We start from the raw sequence: 19492 nt of genomic DNA, 5'->3' as shown, positions 1-19492 counted from the left end.
TGGCACACAGCTTACTTGGAAATAGAGCACTCTTCCTCCGACGTCCCTTACTCCTCATACAATGAGGGTTATAGGAGTCGGAGTAAGAAGTCCTCCAGCCTGACAATATTTCAAAATAACTGCCTGTTGTGTACACGTGGACTAAGTTATTTCAAAATAATGCTAGTTATTTTGAAATAATGTTGCTATGTAGATATACCTTTATGATGCTTTTATGACTTATTCAATATTACATATTCAGTTGACTTACCTCAGTACTAACTGCCTCATCTGAAGGGTTAATCAGGACAACAGTTTCTAAGACATCACTTCTGTGGTGAAGGATTTTCTGACCTGTAAGTTCAGGAGAGAGAAAAAAACAACAACTCTGAAACATCACAAGTTAAAACCAATACTTCTTTCACCAAAAAACACATCGTCCAGTGGAACTGCTTTCATAACATCCAGAGCCAGGGCACTGGCACCTGCTTCTAGGCCTTGCATGTCTCCAGAGTTCCCCTGGATGCACCAGATCCACTGCTAAAAGTCTTCACGAATAGGTAATAACACCTACCTCTGTGCAGGGGCGGCCCATGACTATAGGTGGACTCGGCCTCCGCCTAGGGATCTGCCTTCAATGGGGCGCCTGATAAGGACATCAGTCCATTGACGGCCCTGCAGGTGGGGGCGCCGATCGCCCACCTCGGGCCGCTCCTGCCTCTGTGTCTATCCCTTTGTGTCTGAATTGTTTCTTGACGTATCTGTTGGTATATCTAAATTAAACTATAAGGTCTTCTGAGTGGAGACTATAGGCCAGCTTCTACGCGTCAGCTGAGGATCTGTTTCCATGTCTTTAAAGAGTTTTTTAATCTACTTTGTCTATACACTTTATGAATAACAGAACTCTGAATTTTTTTATGCAACTTGCAGGACCCTTGGCATATTCCTGTACCATAATATTTGAAATTTCTTTTGTACACAGACTCTCTAACAGTCAATGTTATTAAACAAGAGTGAACAGACATTCAATATACAGCTTCCTACATGAATAAAATCTGTGTGGTTTTGGTGCTGTGTCATAGCACACTGGCTTTCCTACTTAGTAGTTAATCTGTCTCCACATTTAATAGTGATATTCATCTGACTGGGAGTGAGTGCCAGTAAAACACAACAGGGCTCTTGACATTTTCTTTCTTATGGTAATTAATGATATTCTTATCAGCATTTCTTTCTGTGAGAACTGCAGCAAGATTAATTAGCAGCCTTATTGTGAAGGGAATGCCATCCAGAAACCCTGACTGGCAATTAGTTCAACAACCAAAATAACTGTCTCTTGCAAGCAGCAGCCTGGTATTGATTTAATTAATAAGTTAATTTAATTAATGATGGCTTAAAGAAATATGCAACGAGCACAAAGTAAACTGACTATTGACTAAGTTGGAAATTTTTTCCTGTAATAACCTTAATATTAAAAAATAAATAAGTCAAAAGCAAGCAGCATGTCTGGAAATACTTCCTAAAGAGTAGGATAGATACTCCCTGGGTTGCTAGCATCTGTACCTTCCCATGCAGTCTCACGGTCCCATTTAAAAGATTCATCTGCAAGAGAATCCAAGACTAAGTCTACATTGTCACTTTACTGCGGTGTAACTTTCTGGCTCAGGGTGTGAAAAAAACACCCTTTGCCCACTCACCAAGCACAGCACTTTACAGCGCTGTAAAGCACCAGTGTAAATGGGCTCTCAGAACTGGGAGCCATGCTCTAAGCACTGTTAGCTACTCCCCTCATGAAGGTGGTTTACCTAGAGTGCTGGGAGAGCTGTCTCCCAGCGCTTGTGCAGTGACCACACTTCTGCATTAAAGCACTTCTGCGGCTGCACTTTAATTTTAGAAGTGTAGACAAAGCCCAGCACGGGAATTCCGCTGATATATTGGTGCTGTGCATAACACTTCTCCAGCATTACCAGCAAGAGTGCCTCTTTCCACAATATTAGAGGATCACCCTATTTTTGGTGATCATTCACACATCCTTGTGACCCAGCAGGAAGAAAAGAATGAAAATAACTGGACTTAAGTGAGTTTAACTTTTCAAGGTCCCTCTAAGGCAGGGATTCCCAACCTATCGGTTGCAACCCAAATATGGGTTACCATTACATTCCAAAAGGGTTGCCAAGGGCCTCCCCAGGTGGCTCTGCCCCTCTTCCCCACCTCCCCGTTTTTGAATTGCCTTGGGTCACCAAGTCTTCCTGAATTGTCAAAATGGGTCCCCATCTGGAAAAGGTTGGGAACTGCTGCTCTAGGGAAAGAGCAGCAGTACTGAGGGATCACACAAGAGAGAAAGAAAGGGAGGGAAGACATGGAAATGAGGATGAGACAGACAAAGAGGCATGAAAGAAAGGCAAAAGGAAATATGCAACCCATGAATGAAACAGGGATGAAGCATACAAATGGGAAAAAAAAACCCAACAAATGGCCTGGTAGCATTTTATAGATTAACAAAACATGTAGATGGAGAAAGACAGACTCAAGCAGCAGACTAGGGGCAGAACATGAGAATGAAGGGCCAAGCTTGGTCTTCCATTTTCTGTGTCAGCTGGTCCACAGTGCTATTGAGGCAACATATTCAGCCTCTGAGAGTACGTCTACACTAGCCACCCTAGTTCGAACTCCTGCAATGAGGAGTAACAGTAGTTCGAATTAGGAGCTTTAATTTGAACTACCTAGCCCGTGCCGCGTGTAGCCACGGGCAGGTAGTTCGAACGACAGGGCATTTAAAAATGGCAGCGCCCGGGAACATGCAAATAAAGCCCGGGATATTTAAATCCCGGGCTTCATTTGCAATATCAAATGACTGCACTAGCCACCCTAGTTTGAACTAGGGTGGCTAGTGTAGACATACCCAGAGTGAAGAAAGATGTGCCTGTGTTGATCTCTAGTAGCCCTTTTAAGTTGACTCATGGAACAATATCAGTCTCTGGAGAAAGTTCTGCCAGAAAGTGGCAGATTTTGAAACATCGTTGTTAGAGCAATGATAGTAAAAGGAAAAACCTGTCGGACTACTAAAATGGAAGACTGGAGCAAAGATGAGAGGAGAGAAAAGCAAAAACAAAAAGGGGAAAAGAAAGAGACTATGTGTCAGAAATAAAAAGTACGGAGGAGGAAAATAAACACAAAAATCCTAAAAAGCAAACACAAGATGTGTTAGTTTAACTTAAGAGCAGAGATTTTATTTAAAGGGTTTAGGCTAATAATACTGTGGCATGTACCTTGAAGGAGCATCCTGGAACCCCCATATCCACCCATGTCATAAAATTATCACCCATTTCATAAGAAGCCAGCCATGTAAAATATTGCATGAAAGGTCACGATCTGCTGAAACCCTTTGTTCTGTCCAAATATGTATATTGTTAGTGTACATGCAGTTATGAGATTTTGCTGTATGTTTTTTAGTGAAATAAATCATCAAATTCTGACCTCAGTGAAGGTGTCCCAATTTACATTTGTGCAACTATGATCTGAATTTGTACCTAAGAATGGAAATTTAAAGTGATGACTTACCACACTACAAATATTTATATTCCATGCTATATAAAAATAATATCTCCTGTACATATTAGGCCCCATGACGCAATACTTCTCCTAGTGGTTAAATTTCATGCACGATTCAGATATAATATAAGATACACAAAGCTGAGGGCCAAGTGATTTCATGCTTTCAGCTACCCAAGTTTTTAGAACATTAAAAAAAAAATAGTTCAATTAGGGTATGTCTACACTACCCCTGCCTCCCTTCCTCCCAGCAAAGAAAAGAGGCAGTTCTGTGGCTACAGCAGTGTCAGCTGCCCATGGAGCCCACAGGCATGTGAACTTCATTCCTGCCCTAGGGAGCAAGGCGCTTCTCCTGGAGTTAGTGCTGCTGCTCCAGCTAAGCTCAGGCACCTTCAGCCCAGTGTCAGCCACAATCATGAGTTGTTAGAGTTTCCTAGCCCAGAGGAGAAATAGCCTCAGATGGCTCTTTAACCCGCCTCCCACCCCCACCCCCACCCACCAGCTCACTAGCCTGATCAGCTTGCCCTCCACTGCTTTCCCCAGTGATTGTAAGAAAAGGAACAACTCTGGTAGCTGGCTCCAGCTGAAGGATCATTCTGGGATTTGTCCTCATCAAGGGTGAAAACTGAACAAGAGGCAGCTATGAAAGCGAAGTGTTCAAGAGCAGTCTTGCACCTAAGTTGCTAGCTCATGTATTTCACTGCCTTAAGTTACCTTGCTCTGCCACTCTCCACAAGCCAGTGTGGCAGGGAAGTTTGGGGCTAGAAGTGGTTCAGCTGGGGGCCACATCAGTGAGCGTCAGTGGTCCACAGAAATGTATGCATTGAGCCAGGTGATCCATGGGCCAAAAAGTTTGAGACCCACTGCATTAGAAGATGTGCAGTTGTATGACCCTCTGATGTTGTGGCTGTGGTTAGGTTTTCCCAACTTTCAGTTCACTTACAAAAGCTTTCTCCCTACCATAACTGTTTTTACAGATGCTAACATGCTCCTCTAAATAAACTTTCAAACAACCATGCAGGCTTAAACAGGACTGCTGCTGATGTGCCAAGAATTTTCATAACGTTTGTTCAAAAGGAAGGAGGAAAAAATCCATTAAGATATTGCAGGTGTAGCTTTATTGACATTACTGCTTCAGCAGAGGAGCAGAAGTAGTATGGGCATTTGTCAAACTGGAAACAGATTTAATGGTACAGACTCCACCATGCCAACAATATATGTAGGGTTAATTTTAAAAAAATTAGTTCAACTAAATTTTTAGAACAAATGATCACTCATTTTATAGAACAGTCACTCCTGTTTGTAAAGTGTCAGAAAAGAGGAAGAAAACATCATTTACACTAGTGGTCTCCAACCTTTTTAAGCACAAGATAATTTTTTCAATTTAAGTGCAATCCAAGATCTACCTCAGACCCAAATATGCTTGCCCCTACCTCCCCTTCCTGCCCCTTCTCTCAGGCCCTCCAATGCTCACTCCGTCCTCCCTCCTTCCCTCCTTTTCACCAGGCAGGGGCACAGGGTCTGGTCTTGGGCTAAGGGATTTTGGCTCTGACCAGCCCCAAATGGTGTCCTGATTTTACTTTTATAAATACGGTCACCCTAATGCAGTTATCTCCAACCTTCTTAAGTATGAGATCACTTTTTGAATTTAAGTGCAATCCAAGATCTACCTCAAACCCAAATACCCTTGTCCCACCTCCTTTGTGTACCTTCTACAAGGCCCCGTACCCCTGCTTACTCCATCCTCCTTTCCTCCCTTCTTCCCCCATCCTTCCTCACTTTCATCAGGTTGGGGTGCAGGCTCTGGTATTGGATTAAGGAATTTGGAGTGCAAAAGGGGCTGAGCTGAACCTGGGACAGGGAGTTAGGGTGCAGGAGGGGGTTCAGGGTACAGGATCTGTAAGGGAGTTTGAGTCCAAAGGGCTCAGGGCTAGGTGGTTCAGACCTGGCTCTAGCTAGGCACTGCTTATCTCAGGTGGCTTCTGGGTTGCGGTGCAAGGGATTTAAGGCGGGCTCTCCCCTGCCCTGTCCCTGCACCACTCCCAAAAGCAGCCAGCAAACCCACTCCATCCCAACCCCTGTTGCCCCCTGCCTCCATGCATCTGTTCTCTGGAATTAGAATACAGGGTAAAAGGGGGGCACCCTGATATCAGCGTTATCTCCTCTCCCTTCCCTGCTCTGCACAGCAAGCAGGAGGCTCCGGGGGATGCGGAGCAGTCAGGGGAAGGGCAACTGAACAGCCAGCACTTGATAGCCTCTTGGCCAAACCTGTCAGGATCACCTCTCAGAGGCTCCAAGATCTACCAATAGATCCTGATCTACTGGTTGGTGACCACTCATTTACACCTTCGCGGAATGAGTGCAAGGAAACACCATTTTACCTACTTCTAGTCTCTGGATACCATGGATGAAGGTGGATTAATGTTCTATTTAAAGAAATTAGAAAATTGAGATTGATCCCTTAGAAAAAATATTTTATGTTTTGGGTTATTTTGAATTTATTTAAAAAAGCCTCGATTTAAAAATATAGACCATAATATAGACTCTAAACCTACTCGATCAAATCTTGATTTCAGTTATACTCGAATACCTGAGATTGGAATTTGGTCCACTGCAACTACTGGCACATTGTTAGTACATGCTTCTTAAAGGCAGTTATGCTTGTTAAAGACCTAATGGAACTGTCCTCTCAGAGTTGACCTCTCCAGGTTAGGGTTGACCGTATCATTCAGGCAGCATGGAAACTTTTACTGCGGCATTCATAATGTTCCTATTCTATGGATGGCTGTATCATAATTCATTTTATAAAAATCTGCACACAAAAATTATAAATGAAAGGCAAGGAGGCATGGCTATGTATTTATCATTACCCAGCTTTTGCTGTATAATTTTAACCCATCAAGGATTCATGCTTTTGCCAATAAGCAAGTCAGCAGAGATGTTACCATCAGCTCTTAACCCCATCAATCATTAATACCAATGCTTGGTTGCACAGTGTAAATCAATTCTCTTTCTTACGCAAATTAAATTTAAAAAAAAGCAACATCTGTGAAATTCTCTGGAGAAACAATTGTAATAAAAAATGGCCTGTAACAAATAAGGCTTAAAGGGGATGAGAGAGATTGCCATCCATTTGCAAACAAAGAGCGCTCAACACGAGTTAACATTCAATAGCAAGTCTTTGCCTTATAGTTTAACAACTATTTTTCATTCTGATTTTTTTTAAAGTTTCTTTTCTTTTTCAAAGACATGAATAAAATGTTACCACTGTCATTACTCAAGGGAGGGATGACATTTGACAGTCAGCAAAGCTCTAGTGAATTTTCACCACACTGCCAGTAATAGAAAGTGAAATGTCAGCAGCTAGAGACTCTCAAAGTCCTCCATGTACTTGTAAATTAGCTTTGATGCACACACATAGCCTTCTACACGCCTTTGTCTTGTGGAATTCATTCCTTTATTGTTGTACAAACTAAGGAAAAAGTAAAACACAAATCATACTCTACAGTTCAAGGGTCCCACTCAAACTCCCAGAACAATTTGTTTTATGGATTAAAAATAATACTTCAGTAAAAATCAATGCACCCCAACATAATGATGCTATGTTTGAGAAATAGCAATCGGTAAATCCCTTTTCAGATTATTTGGAGGGAGAAGGCCCTGAATATTTTCAGCATTACTGTGATGGATATTACACATATATTCACACATTAGGGCTTGATTCTCTAATGCATGACACCTTTTCCCAGTTGATCAGCAGAGCACCCACAATGACCACAGTAAGCAGCATGTGTTTCTATTGCTGGTGCACATCTGCATTTGCCTTGGTGCACATAACTAATTTTTTCCTGTTACGTACAGAATACATTTTGAGGAAATATTGGACCTTGTATAGTAATTTCACCTGTTCAGCGTGAGGCATGATGGTTTAAAAATATTATTAAAATCAAGATTCCATGTCAGCTTAAACAGGTGAGAGCATTTCACAGTCCTTTGCACACATGTACATAAATATATAAAGGGGTGAGGCAGTGGACAATCAGATTCTCCTTTATTACTAAATTCAAAAGGAAAAAATATTCCCCTAACAAAAACTGAAATCTATTTTATATTTTGAAGAGTTTGTTTGTGGATTTGTTTCTGCAAAATGAAGTCATACTTTCCGATTAGCTATAGATACCAAATTTTCCATAAACAATCCTGCCACTTAAATTAGCTGAATGCACTACTTTTTGCACCAGAATATGTGGAGTGAAACGTTTAAATAATTATTTTTGTTTTTCATTGGAAAAACAAGTCATGACTATTATGATTAAAGTTCATACATATTTGCTAAAAAAAAATTAAAATCAAGTTGCCTATTCAACGGTCATTTTAGTGCAAAGAAAATTTTTCCTATTACAAAACACAAAAAAATTCAAATTAATTACGGAAAGAGTAATAGAAACTTTACAAGTTTGATGCAAATTTACTATATATGGAAATTATTCAATAAAATGAATAATGCTTGAAGTCGAAATCCTACAAATTTAAAATTGTTCATTTACTTCCTTTTCACAAGCATATTAATAAAAAAATCTATTACACATATTTAATTTCTTGAACTTTCCTATGAGTGTAATCTATGCAAAATGACTTTGCCCTGTCAATGACAGGCCTCACCTGCTAGTAATAAATATTCTGAAGTTTACTAAAAAAAAATCTCAGCTGTTAAAGACAACATCAAATAGGTCTACCAGTCTGGTATCTGAACTACTACAAAGTTGGCAGAAGACAGAAGAGACTATATCTCAGGGCATGTCAATCATTATATATTACAAACCAGCTCATGAATCCTTTCAACAAAATTTGTTTGTTTACCCTACTGTTAGGTAAGGCTGGATGGATACCAAAGATCCGAGTGAGAAATCCCTTTTGAAATAGATGAGGCTTTTGGCATAAAAATCAACAGTGCAATGTAACCCCAAAGGTTTTTCCCCCGAAATTTATATCTTTATTTAGTCATAAAATATATCTAAATTTTCAGGGGCCTTGGACAGTTCTACACTATTGTCCCTTAGAGTAAAAAGGTCCTATTTTCTGTATTTCACCATCTTTGGATATTGGGGGGGGAGGGTCTCAAATTGAGACCCTCAAAAGGAAATGTAAACCTCACTGCTAGGTTAAAATGGTTGAAGTCTATTATCCACAAGGCAGTCAGTGTAAGTTGTGGAAGGCTCATCTATCTGGCATTAAAAGAAAAGGATCTGAAGACCTGAAGGAAAAGTCTGCATCAAGTGGTGATTGTGATAATATTATTTGCATTGAGGGGCAGTATAGAATTCCTCTCAAAGCCAGACAAACAGGGTTGCCAGATGGTTTAGCCAAAAATACCAAACACTGTCCCCCCCCCCCCAAAAAAAATACCCGGGGGGGATTCTGTTAAGGGGAAAAAAAGGGGGGGAGGGAAGACCAAAGTTGTTGAGCAAAAAAAGGACCCCAAGAGTTATTTAAACAAATTAATAAAATTTAAACTTTTTGATCCTTGGGAAGAGTGAAAAGGAAAGGGGTCTTCCCAAATTTCAAAAGAAAGCAGGCAGAATTACAGCAGCAAGAGAAAATGAAGCTAAGTTCAGTCCTGGAATGAGTAACTCCATTTAAATACGAAAGGATGCATCCACTTCCTCCAGGGCTGAATTTGGCCCACTGATTTCCCCAAATTGTAAGTGATAGATGCAAAATTTGGAAAAAAATATTTTTCTTCAATGGGAATTTGAATACCTTGCATGGGGGACTTTACTTTATATGGTTTCTGTCTGTATGAAAGCAAAAAATATATTTACTGAGATGGCAAGACAGCTTTGAACCAAAGTGAGCTATGCAAGTGTTACTGAGATCTCTGACAGCAACAAAGATGTGAAAGATTAAAATTTACTCCAAAGCATTAATTTCCTGTCATCATTTCAACCACTTTGATAAGTACACAGTTGTTACAATATAACTCAAAGAAAAAAATGTTAGGTCTTTGTCTTTTAAATATCTTGTGTTAATCTCTGAAGTTTGATGGGTTTCTCTGTTGTGTATTGTGTTATTCTGAACTTAATTACTGTGATGCTCTTATATTCTGCCCCCTCCCACTACTCAAAATAGTCTAAAAAAAAAAAGCTCCCTCCTCCCACAAAAATGGAGGGGGCAGTCAAATTTCATATGGTTCAACCTCAGTTTTGTGAATGGCTAAAGTCTCATCTCTTTCCCCTTATGACTAATGATTTGTCAACTAAAAATCTCTCAGTAGTAATACCTGCAGGATATTGTAGTTTTTAAAAATAATTAAACAACTAAACTCAAAACCAGTCAAACTGGGTTGTTTTTTTTTTAAACCACTGAGCTGACACTCCATCAGGCAGATTTCTTTTGGACTCACACTTTCATTTAATAAAATATGAAAATAGAGAGTTAAAACAACTATTTTAATATAGATTCAACAGTAACTGCATGGTTCACCCTAGCATATAAAGCTACTGCACATGATCCAAGTTTACCAGGTCTCTGCCTAAATCCCATGAATAGTGATTCCTGCAGCTCCCCTTGGCTACAAACAGTGAACCAGAGCCAATGGGAGCCACGAGGCTCTGTGGCCATGGCGCCAGTAAATAAACACACTAGAGCAGCCAATTAGCAGGTTTCTCAAAGTGGATTCACGGACCACTTTGAGAAACACTGCCCTAGAAAATGGCAAGAGTAGAGAAACAACACCTTTTTCAGGATTCTCACTGAATACTACAGTTCTAATATTAATATTTTTCTGCAGAAGTGAATATGAATTTGGAATATTGGCTTTTAGTTACATAGCATATTGCTTTATTACCCACATAACTGGTGGCTACCATGTGGTGTGATGAAAGACTGCAATGATGTGGAGCTGACTCATCAATCATGAAGGTTACTGAAGTGTCCCAGGCCTGGAACTTTACTAGGAATAATACCAACCAGAAAAAGGAAAGGAACACAGCAATGTCAAATGCCCGCTTATCTAGAACAAAAAAAACCATATTCATGATCCAGAAAGAAAAATAGTCACAAGTGTTGCAATGTAATTCCAGGATTAATTTCTTCTAGAATTGTTCAGATTATCTGATATTTTAACCTCATATAATTATTCAGGAAATGGAAGATCTCTTTCACAACTCAATTTGGTGTCACTGAGCTAAAAGACATATTATTCTATGAAAACGTTAACTCTTTGCTCAGTATGTCTATGGGTCTAATTCCAGGATCATTACTTACAAATGCAACACCTGAAGCTTCAGTAGTTATCAAACAGAATCTGGTGCCATAGTTAGCAGTAGTGGTTTGTAGCTTAAGCATTCCCCTATTATACTAGGCAACCAATACGTGTTCAGTGCTGCAAGTAAACTATTAATGAGTAGTACGAAGATGCTCAGCAAATTCAATTCCAGGAGAAAAATGCTTGGGGCTTATTTCAAGGATGATTTTACATGGAAAAGAAATATTAGGGCTACTCCTTTAACACAGTATGTGAAAGCAAGGATCATAATTATATAATTCTGAGCCTGATCCAAAGACCATTGAAGCCAAATAAATGTATTTCCACTGACTTCAGTCAGCTTTTAGATCAGTCTGTCTGGATGTAAAAGATCGTAACTAGAACATAAGAACATAAGAACGGCCGTACTGGGTCAGACCAAAGGTCCATCTAGCCCAGTATCCTGTCTACTGACAGCGGCCAGCACCAGGTGCCCCAGAGAGGGTGGACCGAAGACAATGATCAAGCGATTTGTCTCCTGCCATTCCTCTCCAGCCTCTGACAGACAGAGGCCAAGGACACCATTTTATCCCCTGGATAATAGCCTTTTATGGACCTAACTTCCATGAAATTATCTAGCTTCTCTTTAAACTCTATTATAGTCCTAGCCTTCACAGCCTCCCCTGGCAAGGAGTTCCACAGGTTGACTACACGCTGTGTGAAGAAGAACTTTCTTTTATTCGTTTTAAACCTGCTCCCCATTAATTTCATTTGGTGTCCTCTAGTTCTTCTATTTAGGGAACTAATAAATAACTTTTCTTTATCGGCCCTTTCCACACCACTCATGATTTTATATACCTCTATCATATTCCCCCTCAGTTTCCTCTTTTCTAAACTGAAAAGTCCCAGTCGCTTTAACCTCTCCTCCTATGGGACCCATTCCAAACCCCTAATCATTTTAGTTACCCTTTTCTGAACCCTTTCCAAGGCCAAAATATCTTTTTTGAGGTGAGAAGACCATATCTGTACACAGTATTCAAGATGTGGGCGTACCATAGTTTTATACAGGGCAGTAAGATATTCTGGGTCTTATTTTCTATCCCTTTCCTAATAATTCCTAGCATCTTATTTGCCTTTTTGACCGCTGCTGCACACCGCGTGGAAGTTTTCAGAGAACTGTCCACGATAACTCCAAGATCTCTTTCCTGATTTGTCGTAGCCAAATTAGCCCCCATCATACTGTACGTATAGTTGGGGTTATTTTTCCCGATGTGCATTACTTTACACTTATCCACATTAAATTTCATTTGCCATTTTGTTGCCCAATCACTCGGTTTGGTGAGATCTTTTTGGAGTCCCTCACGGTCTGCTTCTGTCTTGACTATCCTAAACAGTTTTGTATCATCTGCAAACTTTACTACCTCACTGCTTACCCCTTTCTCCAGATCATTTATGAATAAGTTGAAAAGGATTGGTCCCAGGACTGACCCTTGGGGGACACCACCACTAGTTACCCCTCTCCACTCTGAAAATTTACCATTAATTACTACCCTTTGTTTCCTGTCTTTTAACCAGTTCTCAATCCAAGAAAGGACCTTCCCTCTTATCCCATGGCCTTGTAATTTACACAAGAGCCTTTGGTGAGGGACCTTGTCAAAGGCTTTCTGAAAATCCAAGTATACTATATCTACTGGATCCCTCTTGTCCGCATGTTTGTTAACCCCTTCAAAGAACTCTTACAGATTAGTAAGACAGGACTTCCCTTTACAGAAACCATGTTGACTTTTGTCCAACAATTTATGTTCTTCTACATGCTTCACAATTTTATTCTTTACTATTGTTTCGACTAATTTGCCCGGTACTGAAGTTAGACTTACCGGTCTGTAATTGCCAGGATCGCCTCTACAGCCCTTTTTAAATATTGGTGTCACGTTGGCTACCTTCCAGTCATTAGGTACGGAAGCCGATTTAAAGGCTAAGTTACAAACCACAGATAATATCTCAGCAATTTCCCATTTTAGTTCTTTTAGAACCCTTGAATGAATGCCATCCGGTCCCGGAGATTTGTTAACATTAAGTTTTTCTATTTGTTCCAAAACCTCCTCTAATGACACTTCAATCCGGGACAGTTCCTCAGATTCATCACCCACAAAGGACGGTGCAGATTCAGGAATCTCCCCAACGTCCTCAGCCGTGAAGACTGAAGCAAAGAAATCCTTTAGTTTCTCTGCAATGGCTTTATCGTCCTTGATTGCTCCTTTTATAGCTCGATCATCTGGGGAACCCACAGGTTTTTAGCAGGCTTCCTGCTTCTAATGTACTTGAAAAACATTTTGTTATTTCTTTTTGAGTTTTTTGCTAGCTATTCCTCAAAATCTTTTTTTGCTTTTCTTATTACATTTTTACACTTGATTTGACAGTGTATATGTTCTTTTCTATTTATCTCACTAGGATTGGACTTCCACTTCTTAAAAGATACCTTTTTGTCCCTCACTGCTTCTTTTACATTGTGGTTAAGCCACGGTGACTCTTTTTTAGGTCTCTTGCTATGCTTTTTAATTTGGGGTATACATTTAAGTTGGGCCTCTATTATGGTGTCTTTAAAAAGTTTCCATGCAGCTTTCAGGGATTTGGCTCTAGTCACTGTGCCTTTTAATTTCTGTTTAACAAACCTCATTTTTTTGTAATTCCCCTTTTTGAAATTAAATGCCAGGGTGCTGGATTGCTGAGGTGTTCTTCCCACCACAGGAATGTTGAATGTTATTATATTATGGTCACTATTCCCAAGCAGTCCTGTAATGGTTATATCCTGGACCTGATCCTGCACTCCACTGAGGACTAAATCGAGAATTGCCTCTCCCCTTGTGGGTCCCTGCACCAGCTGCTCCAAGAAGCAGTCATTTAAGCCATTGAGAAATTTTATCTCTGCTTCTCTTCCTGAGGTGACATGGATCCAGTCAATATGGGGGTAATTAAAATCCCCCATTATTATAGAGTTCTTTATTTTGGTAGCCTCTCTAATCTCCCTTAGCATTTCAATGTCAGTATCGCTGTCCTGGTCAGGTGGTCGGTAATATATCCCTACTGCTAATTTCTTATTATTGGAGCATGGAATTACTATCCATAACGATTCTATTGAACATGTTGATTCACTTAATATTTTTATTTCGTTTGATTCTACATTATCTTTCACATACAGTGCCACTCCGCCACCCAGCCGGCCTGCTCTATTCTTTCTATATATTTTATATCCCGGTATGATTGTGTCCCACAGATTTTCCTCATTCCACCAGGTTTCGGTGATGCCTATTATGTCAATCTCCTCATTTAATACGAGGTACTCTAGTTCAGCAATCTTATTAGTCAGACTCCTAGCATTTGTGTACAAGCACTTTAAAAATTTGCCACTGCTTATTTGTCTGCCCTTCCCTGATGCATTGGATTCCTTTGTATGCGGTTGTTTGTCTGCTCTGGCCCATGGTTTGTCCTCTCCCCTCCTCTCTTTCTGACTACAGCTTAGAGAATCTCTGTCAATGGATTCTCCTCTAAGAGAAGTCTCCCTCCGATTTACGTGCATCTCCGCACCAATCGGCTTTCCCCCATCTCTTAGTTTAAAAACTGCTTTACGGCCTTTTTAATGTTTAGTCCAGCAGTCTGGTTCCACCCTGGTTTAAGTGGAGCCCATCCTTCCTGTATAGGCTCCCCCGCTCCCAAAAGTGTCCCCAGTTCCTAATAAATCCAAACCCCTCTTCCCTACACCATCGTCTCATCCACGCATTGAGACTCTGAAGCTCCGCCTGCCTACCCGGCCCTGCATGTGGAACTGGAAGCATTTCTGAGAATGCCACCATAGAGGTCCTGGATTTCAATCTCTTTCCTAGCAGCCTAAATTTGGCCTCCAGGACATCTCTCCTACTCTTCCCTATGTCATTGGTACCTACATGTACCACGACCACCGGCTCCTCCCCAGCACTACACATAAGTCTGTCTAGATGCCTCGAGAGATCCGCAACCTTCGCACCAGGCAGGCAAGTGACCATACGATTCTCCCGATCATTACAAACCCAACTATCTATGTTTCTAACGATCGAATCACCCACTACTAACACCTGCCTCTTCCTAACTGGCATTCTCCGCCCCCCCGTCCCCCAGAGGTATCCTCAGTGCGAGAGGATACCGCAACATCCTCTGGGAGGAGGGTCCCAACTACGGGATGGCTTCCCTCTGCTCCCATTGAATGCTCTGTTCCCTTGAGACTTTCATCCTCCTTAAGAGCACTGGGGCTCTCAGACTGGAGGTGGGACAGTACTACAGTGTCCTGGAAAGTCTCATCAACATAGCTCTCTACCTCCCTTAGCTCCAGACCCAAGAAAACCAACAATAGAACACCGCTTATCACCTACAACCCCCAACTTAAACCTGTCCAACACATTATCAATAAACTACAGCCTATACTGGAACAGGATACCATACTCCAAGAGGCTCTGGGAGACAGACCCATAGTCTCCTATAGACAACCACCTAACCTCAAGATGATTCTTACCAACAACCACAGGACATACCACCTGAATGGCGCAAGTCCAGATTTAAACTAATGGAACAGAAAAAATTTTGGCCTAATCTTACCATACTTTTAAAACATTTTTCCTGCATCCCGCAGCCCCTCCCTCCGTCCTCAACTGCTTGTCTTTCCCCCTTCCCTATGCTCCATGCAGCCTCCCCATACTCCAACCTGCCCCAGCGAGGTCTGGGGCGGCGGGAGCTGCAAGATATGTGACTTGCTCTGGGGAGAGGCCGCATGGCTGCCCTACTTTGTCCCCTTCCCTCGGATACGCACTGCCTGATAACGTCTTGCTTCTCTTGCTTTAAGCTTTGTGTCTATGTGGAATTTTCTCTGAGGTCTTTGCTGGCAGCATTATTCAGACTGGAGATAGCAGAGGAAGGTCTAGATAGTAAACCTGTTGAGATTTTTGCTCTTTACAGACATCTCTGGCTGATTTTAACTTGAGCCTTTTACTTCCCTTTCCATGAAGTGAAAGTCTCTGGATTTTAATTATTTCACAAACTCTAGTCTACAGTAACTTTTCTAAAGACATGGGCTCTCATCACTATGGCGACTGGAGACAACTCAGAACTTCAATTATTAACCCTTAGAAGTGGTTCCTATTCTGGAATCAATGCTATAAATAGGACTGTCTGCCATTTCCATGGAAAGTCTCTAAGGAGTTACATACACATTCAGTTTGATGTAAACAAAAATATACCGTACTTTTCCTTTTAACTGCTACTCTTGTATATATGGACTGTCTCTCCTTTCTCTCAGAGAAAATCCTCTGAATAATGAATGACAGCAGATTTGCTGGCATCTCCTGCAAACTATATTGCAAATGGATGTGTGTTCCAGCTTAGCAGTTAACTTTATAGTATATAAAATCGTTGATAGCTGAGTTTTTAGTCAGTCTGCCAGTCAGCAAATCTTCTTGCTAGGGATGTTTATAACCTAACAACTTAATCTCCATTGTAATAACAACCAAATCCTTTTTAAAAAAAAATCACATCATTATTTGTTTGCCACTGTATTTCCTTATCCTTATTGCATGCACCTATATTTTCTTTTTTTCTGATGCAAATACCATCAGAGCTTTAGCTTTGTTTCATGAACAAAATGTAAATTATAGGACTTATAAACATTTCTGAGCATTTGCTTTTATTTTTATAAACCTTTAGGAACCCCTCACTATGCCTACTGCATGCAATCGTTACCTTCCAATTTACCAGTTGTGGAACCCCCTTGAGTTTTCGTGAGTACTGTAAAACCTAACAAGATTCTCTGTAAGCCTTTAATAAGAATTGAACATAAGCTTTTCCCCGGCAACCAGCCAGCTTCCCAATTCTACAAAAGTTTTTGCCCTGGGCTTACGCTTTCCTTTATATATACACTCAGTGAAAAATATGAAGATAAACAGCATTACTAATCAATTTCTTAACTTATAGAAGGCACTGTCATACGCTAGTGGCAAAACCTTTGCTGACTTGAGACATCAAAGTGACTGCTATACTCAGAAGAGACCTGAAGAACAACTTTGTGTACGTTTGAAAGCTTGTGTGTCTCTCACCAACAGAAGTTAGTTGAATAACAAGTATCATCTCACCCCTTGTCTGCTGTACCCAAAGGCAGAAAACTTTCTGTAAAAAGGGAGGAAACTCAGTTAGTTGTAAGCCCAGAAGCATCTCTGCTCTATGATTCTTTACTGAATATTGGATTTTCTGCTGAGAAGGTGTCTTTATCCTAAAAGGTAAATATAATACAAAATAAACTATCCATACAAACAATAAAAGCATGTACTATAAATTAATTTCCTAGGGAGCTGCACACATTTTGAAAGGAAGGATTCAGAATAAGCAACTGCTAGTTAGATGTTTCAGAATAAGAGGGATTATTAAGTTTTCATTTCTTAAAAACAAACTCGGTTTTTCTATATTTTCTTTTGTGTTTGTCCCTTAATTTTCCTATAGTAAACCCTGGTACAAATAAGTACCAGACACTGGTATCCTAAAATCTAAGTAGCAAATACAAGCAGAAAATACACAAAATATCTTGGAAATAGTATCTAAATATATTGAAAATTTGATTTTTGCTAACACCGACACTCTAAAATTATACAATGCAAGAACTCTTATTAATGAGGGGATGCTGATATCAATAAGCAATGCATTAACAACAGATGGTAGGATCTCATCCCAGGGATACACAATATAAAAGAAAAGCAGGGACTTAAGCAGCAGGAAGAAAATAAATTATTAAAACAAAGAGCCAAAGTCATATTTATGTTCAAAATGTCAGAACTGTATTTTTTTAATAAAACTAAAATCAATTTTATAATACTTCAATGTCTTAATTGATTGGTTTGTCGAGGATCCTTAAACTTTTGCTTGTCTGGAACACTGAACTAATGCAGTGAAATTATTAAATCATACCTGTCCCTAGAAGGAATTTTTGACCAACCTAACTTAAAACTTTTTTCCACAAATACATGGATATAGAATGTTAATTAATATAAATTATCTTGCACTGTGTCATACTGTGAAGTGAATACCGTTACTATTCATAGCTTCCCTGTATGTCGGGCTAAAAATATCTAACAACATATCTGTTTCTAGGTGCCTATTCCTATCTTTTTAGGACTCTGCTGCTATGCAGAGAACCAAATGGAAACCCAAACATGTCCCCAGAAACTGTGCATTCCTATGTAACTCATTCTTATGACACTTTGAAAAGTATTTGACCTCTGCAAAGCAGCTGGAATAAAATTTTGGCTCCACTGACTCCACAATGGGAATTTTGCCATTGACTTCCATGAAGCCGAATTTAACCCTCAAACTCTTCCACCTGAAAACATCCACAAGTTAATAATTAATCTGTTCAAACTAAAGGCTTATCTATTTTTTCCACCTGATGTCAATGCAAACACTTGATGAATTCTGGATCATATGATATAAACTAACAGAGGCAAAGAATTAAAAAATGACCAGTAAATTAAGGTGAGTTTACACTCCGATTCACAGTTCTGTCTCAAACACATCCATATAAAGTTTTCTCGGCACTAACCCTTGTGACTAAGCCTGCTGCTCGCAGTACGGTTGCCAGATAGTTTCACAAAAAATACCGAACATGGTGGGGAAAAAATTGGTTGAGCAGAAAAAAAACCGCACACCCACCCTCCAAAAAATAGTCACTGCGCCTTTAAATTATCACACTCCCCGCACTCTTGCCAGATGCAGCAGGGGAAGAATGTCCAAGAAAAACAGAAAATACTGGACATTTTACTTTTTTTTTTAACCGGACAGAGGCTGCAAATACCGGACTGTCCAGGCCTATACTGGACACCTGGCAACTCTAGCGCACAGAAACACACACTGTACCCATTGGCTACAATCTTCCAAGCTAGTCTTGGAATGACACAAATATGTTCAAACATTTTACCTGTACCAGTGGCTGGAATTGGAGGACAGAAGGGGTCATGGTTCTCACACTCTCTCAAAGTGGATGGGCCTGTTCTGTCCATTTTTTGCAATAGGAGACCCCCCCACCCCTTCTCTCCTGAGGCTCCAACCGCCAGCATAGAACCCAGCAAGGGAGCCCTGTGGGCCTTCCACCTGCGCAAGGTGCTGGGGGTCTTGACAGCAGCCCCAGCCCATGTTCCTGCCCTCAAACTCCCTCACTTTTGGGAAGGCTCTGGTGCCCTAACTCAATACCCAACTAATGAATCAGAAAGAACTTCCTATAAAATATCTGCTATAACAGTAATGTGCCACCAAGAAATTCTGTGAGACCATCCTCTTAAATATACCACCGAAGACTCTGAATTGCAATTTTTATACAACTTTATGCAAAGTGATGTAAAAGGAAAGAGTTGTACAGAGCGAGACCATGGGATTACAGACAATTCTGAGGATGTACCTGCATAGGCATGCAAGGTACCTTTCCACACCCCAGGACAGTAGTATGTCATCACACAGTGAATGTAGCACTTCAGCTTTGAAGACACTGGCATGTGAAAGTACTAAACTACCTGGAAGGAGTAACAGATGGAAAACACAGGGGGAAGCAAGCCAGGAGGTAAAAGCAACAAAACCTGCCCTTGTTTTGACAAAAATGGTCAGCGAGAGTGGAGTATGGGTCTGAATAACTGGCATTCTCCACGCCCTTCCCACCCC

General features: G+C 40.5%; 1 protein-coding gene across 1 annotated transcript in view; it reads right to left on the bottom strand.

Moving 5' to 3' along the window:
- MAP1B (microtubule associated protein 1B) overlaps nt 1-19492 on the bottom strand; it is a 105628-nt gene that overhangs the window by 29127 nt on the left and 57009 nt on the right. Inside the window, exon 3 of the mRNA XM_006124301.2 lies at nt 251-333. Within this exon, the coding sequence (XP_006124363.2) occupies nt 251-333 (83 nt within the window). The remainder of the gene's footprint in view (nt 1-250; nt 334-19492) is intronic.

The sequence above is a fragment of the Pelodiscus sinensis genome, chromosome 6 (assembly GCF_049634645.1).
Source record: "Pelodiscus sinensis isolate JC-2024 chromosome 6, ASM4963464v1, whole genome shotgun sequence".
Taxonomy (NCBI): domain Eukaryota; kingdom Metazoa; phylum Chordata; order Testudines; family Trionychidae; genus Pelodiscus; species Pelodiscus sinensis.
The sequence above is the reverse complement of the archived record's forward strand: the minus strand, read 5'-3'. Positions and strand labels throughout refer to the sequence as shown.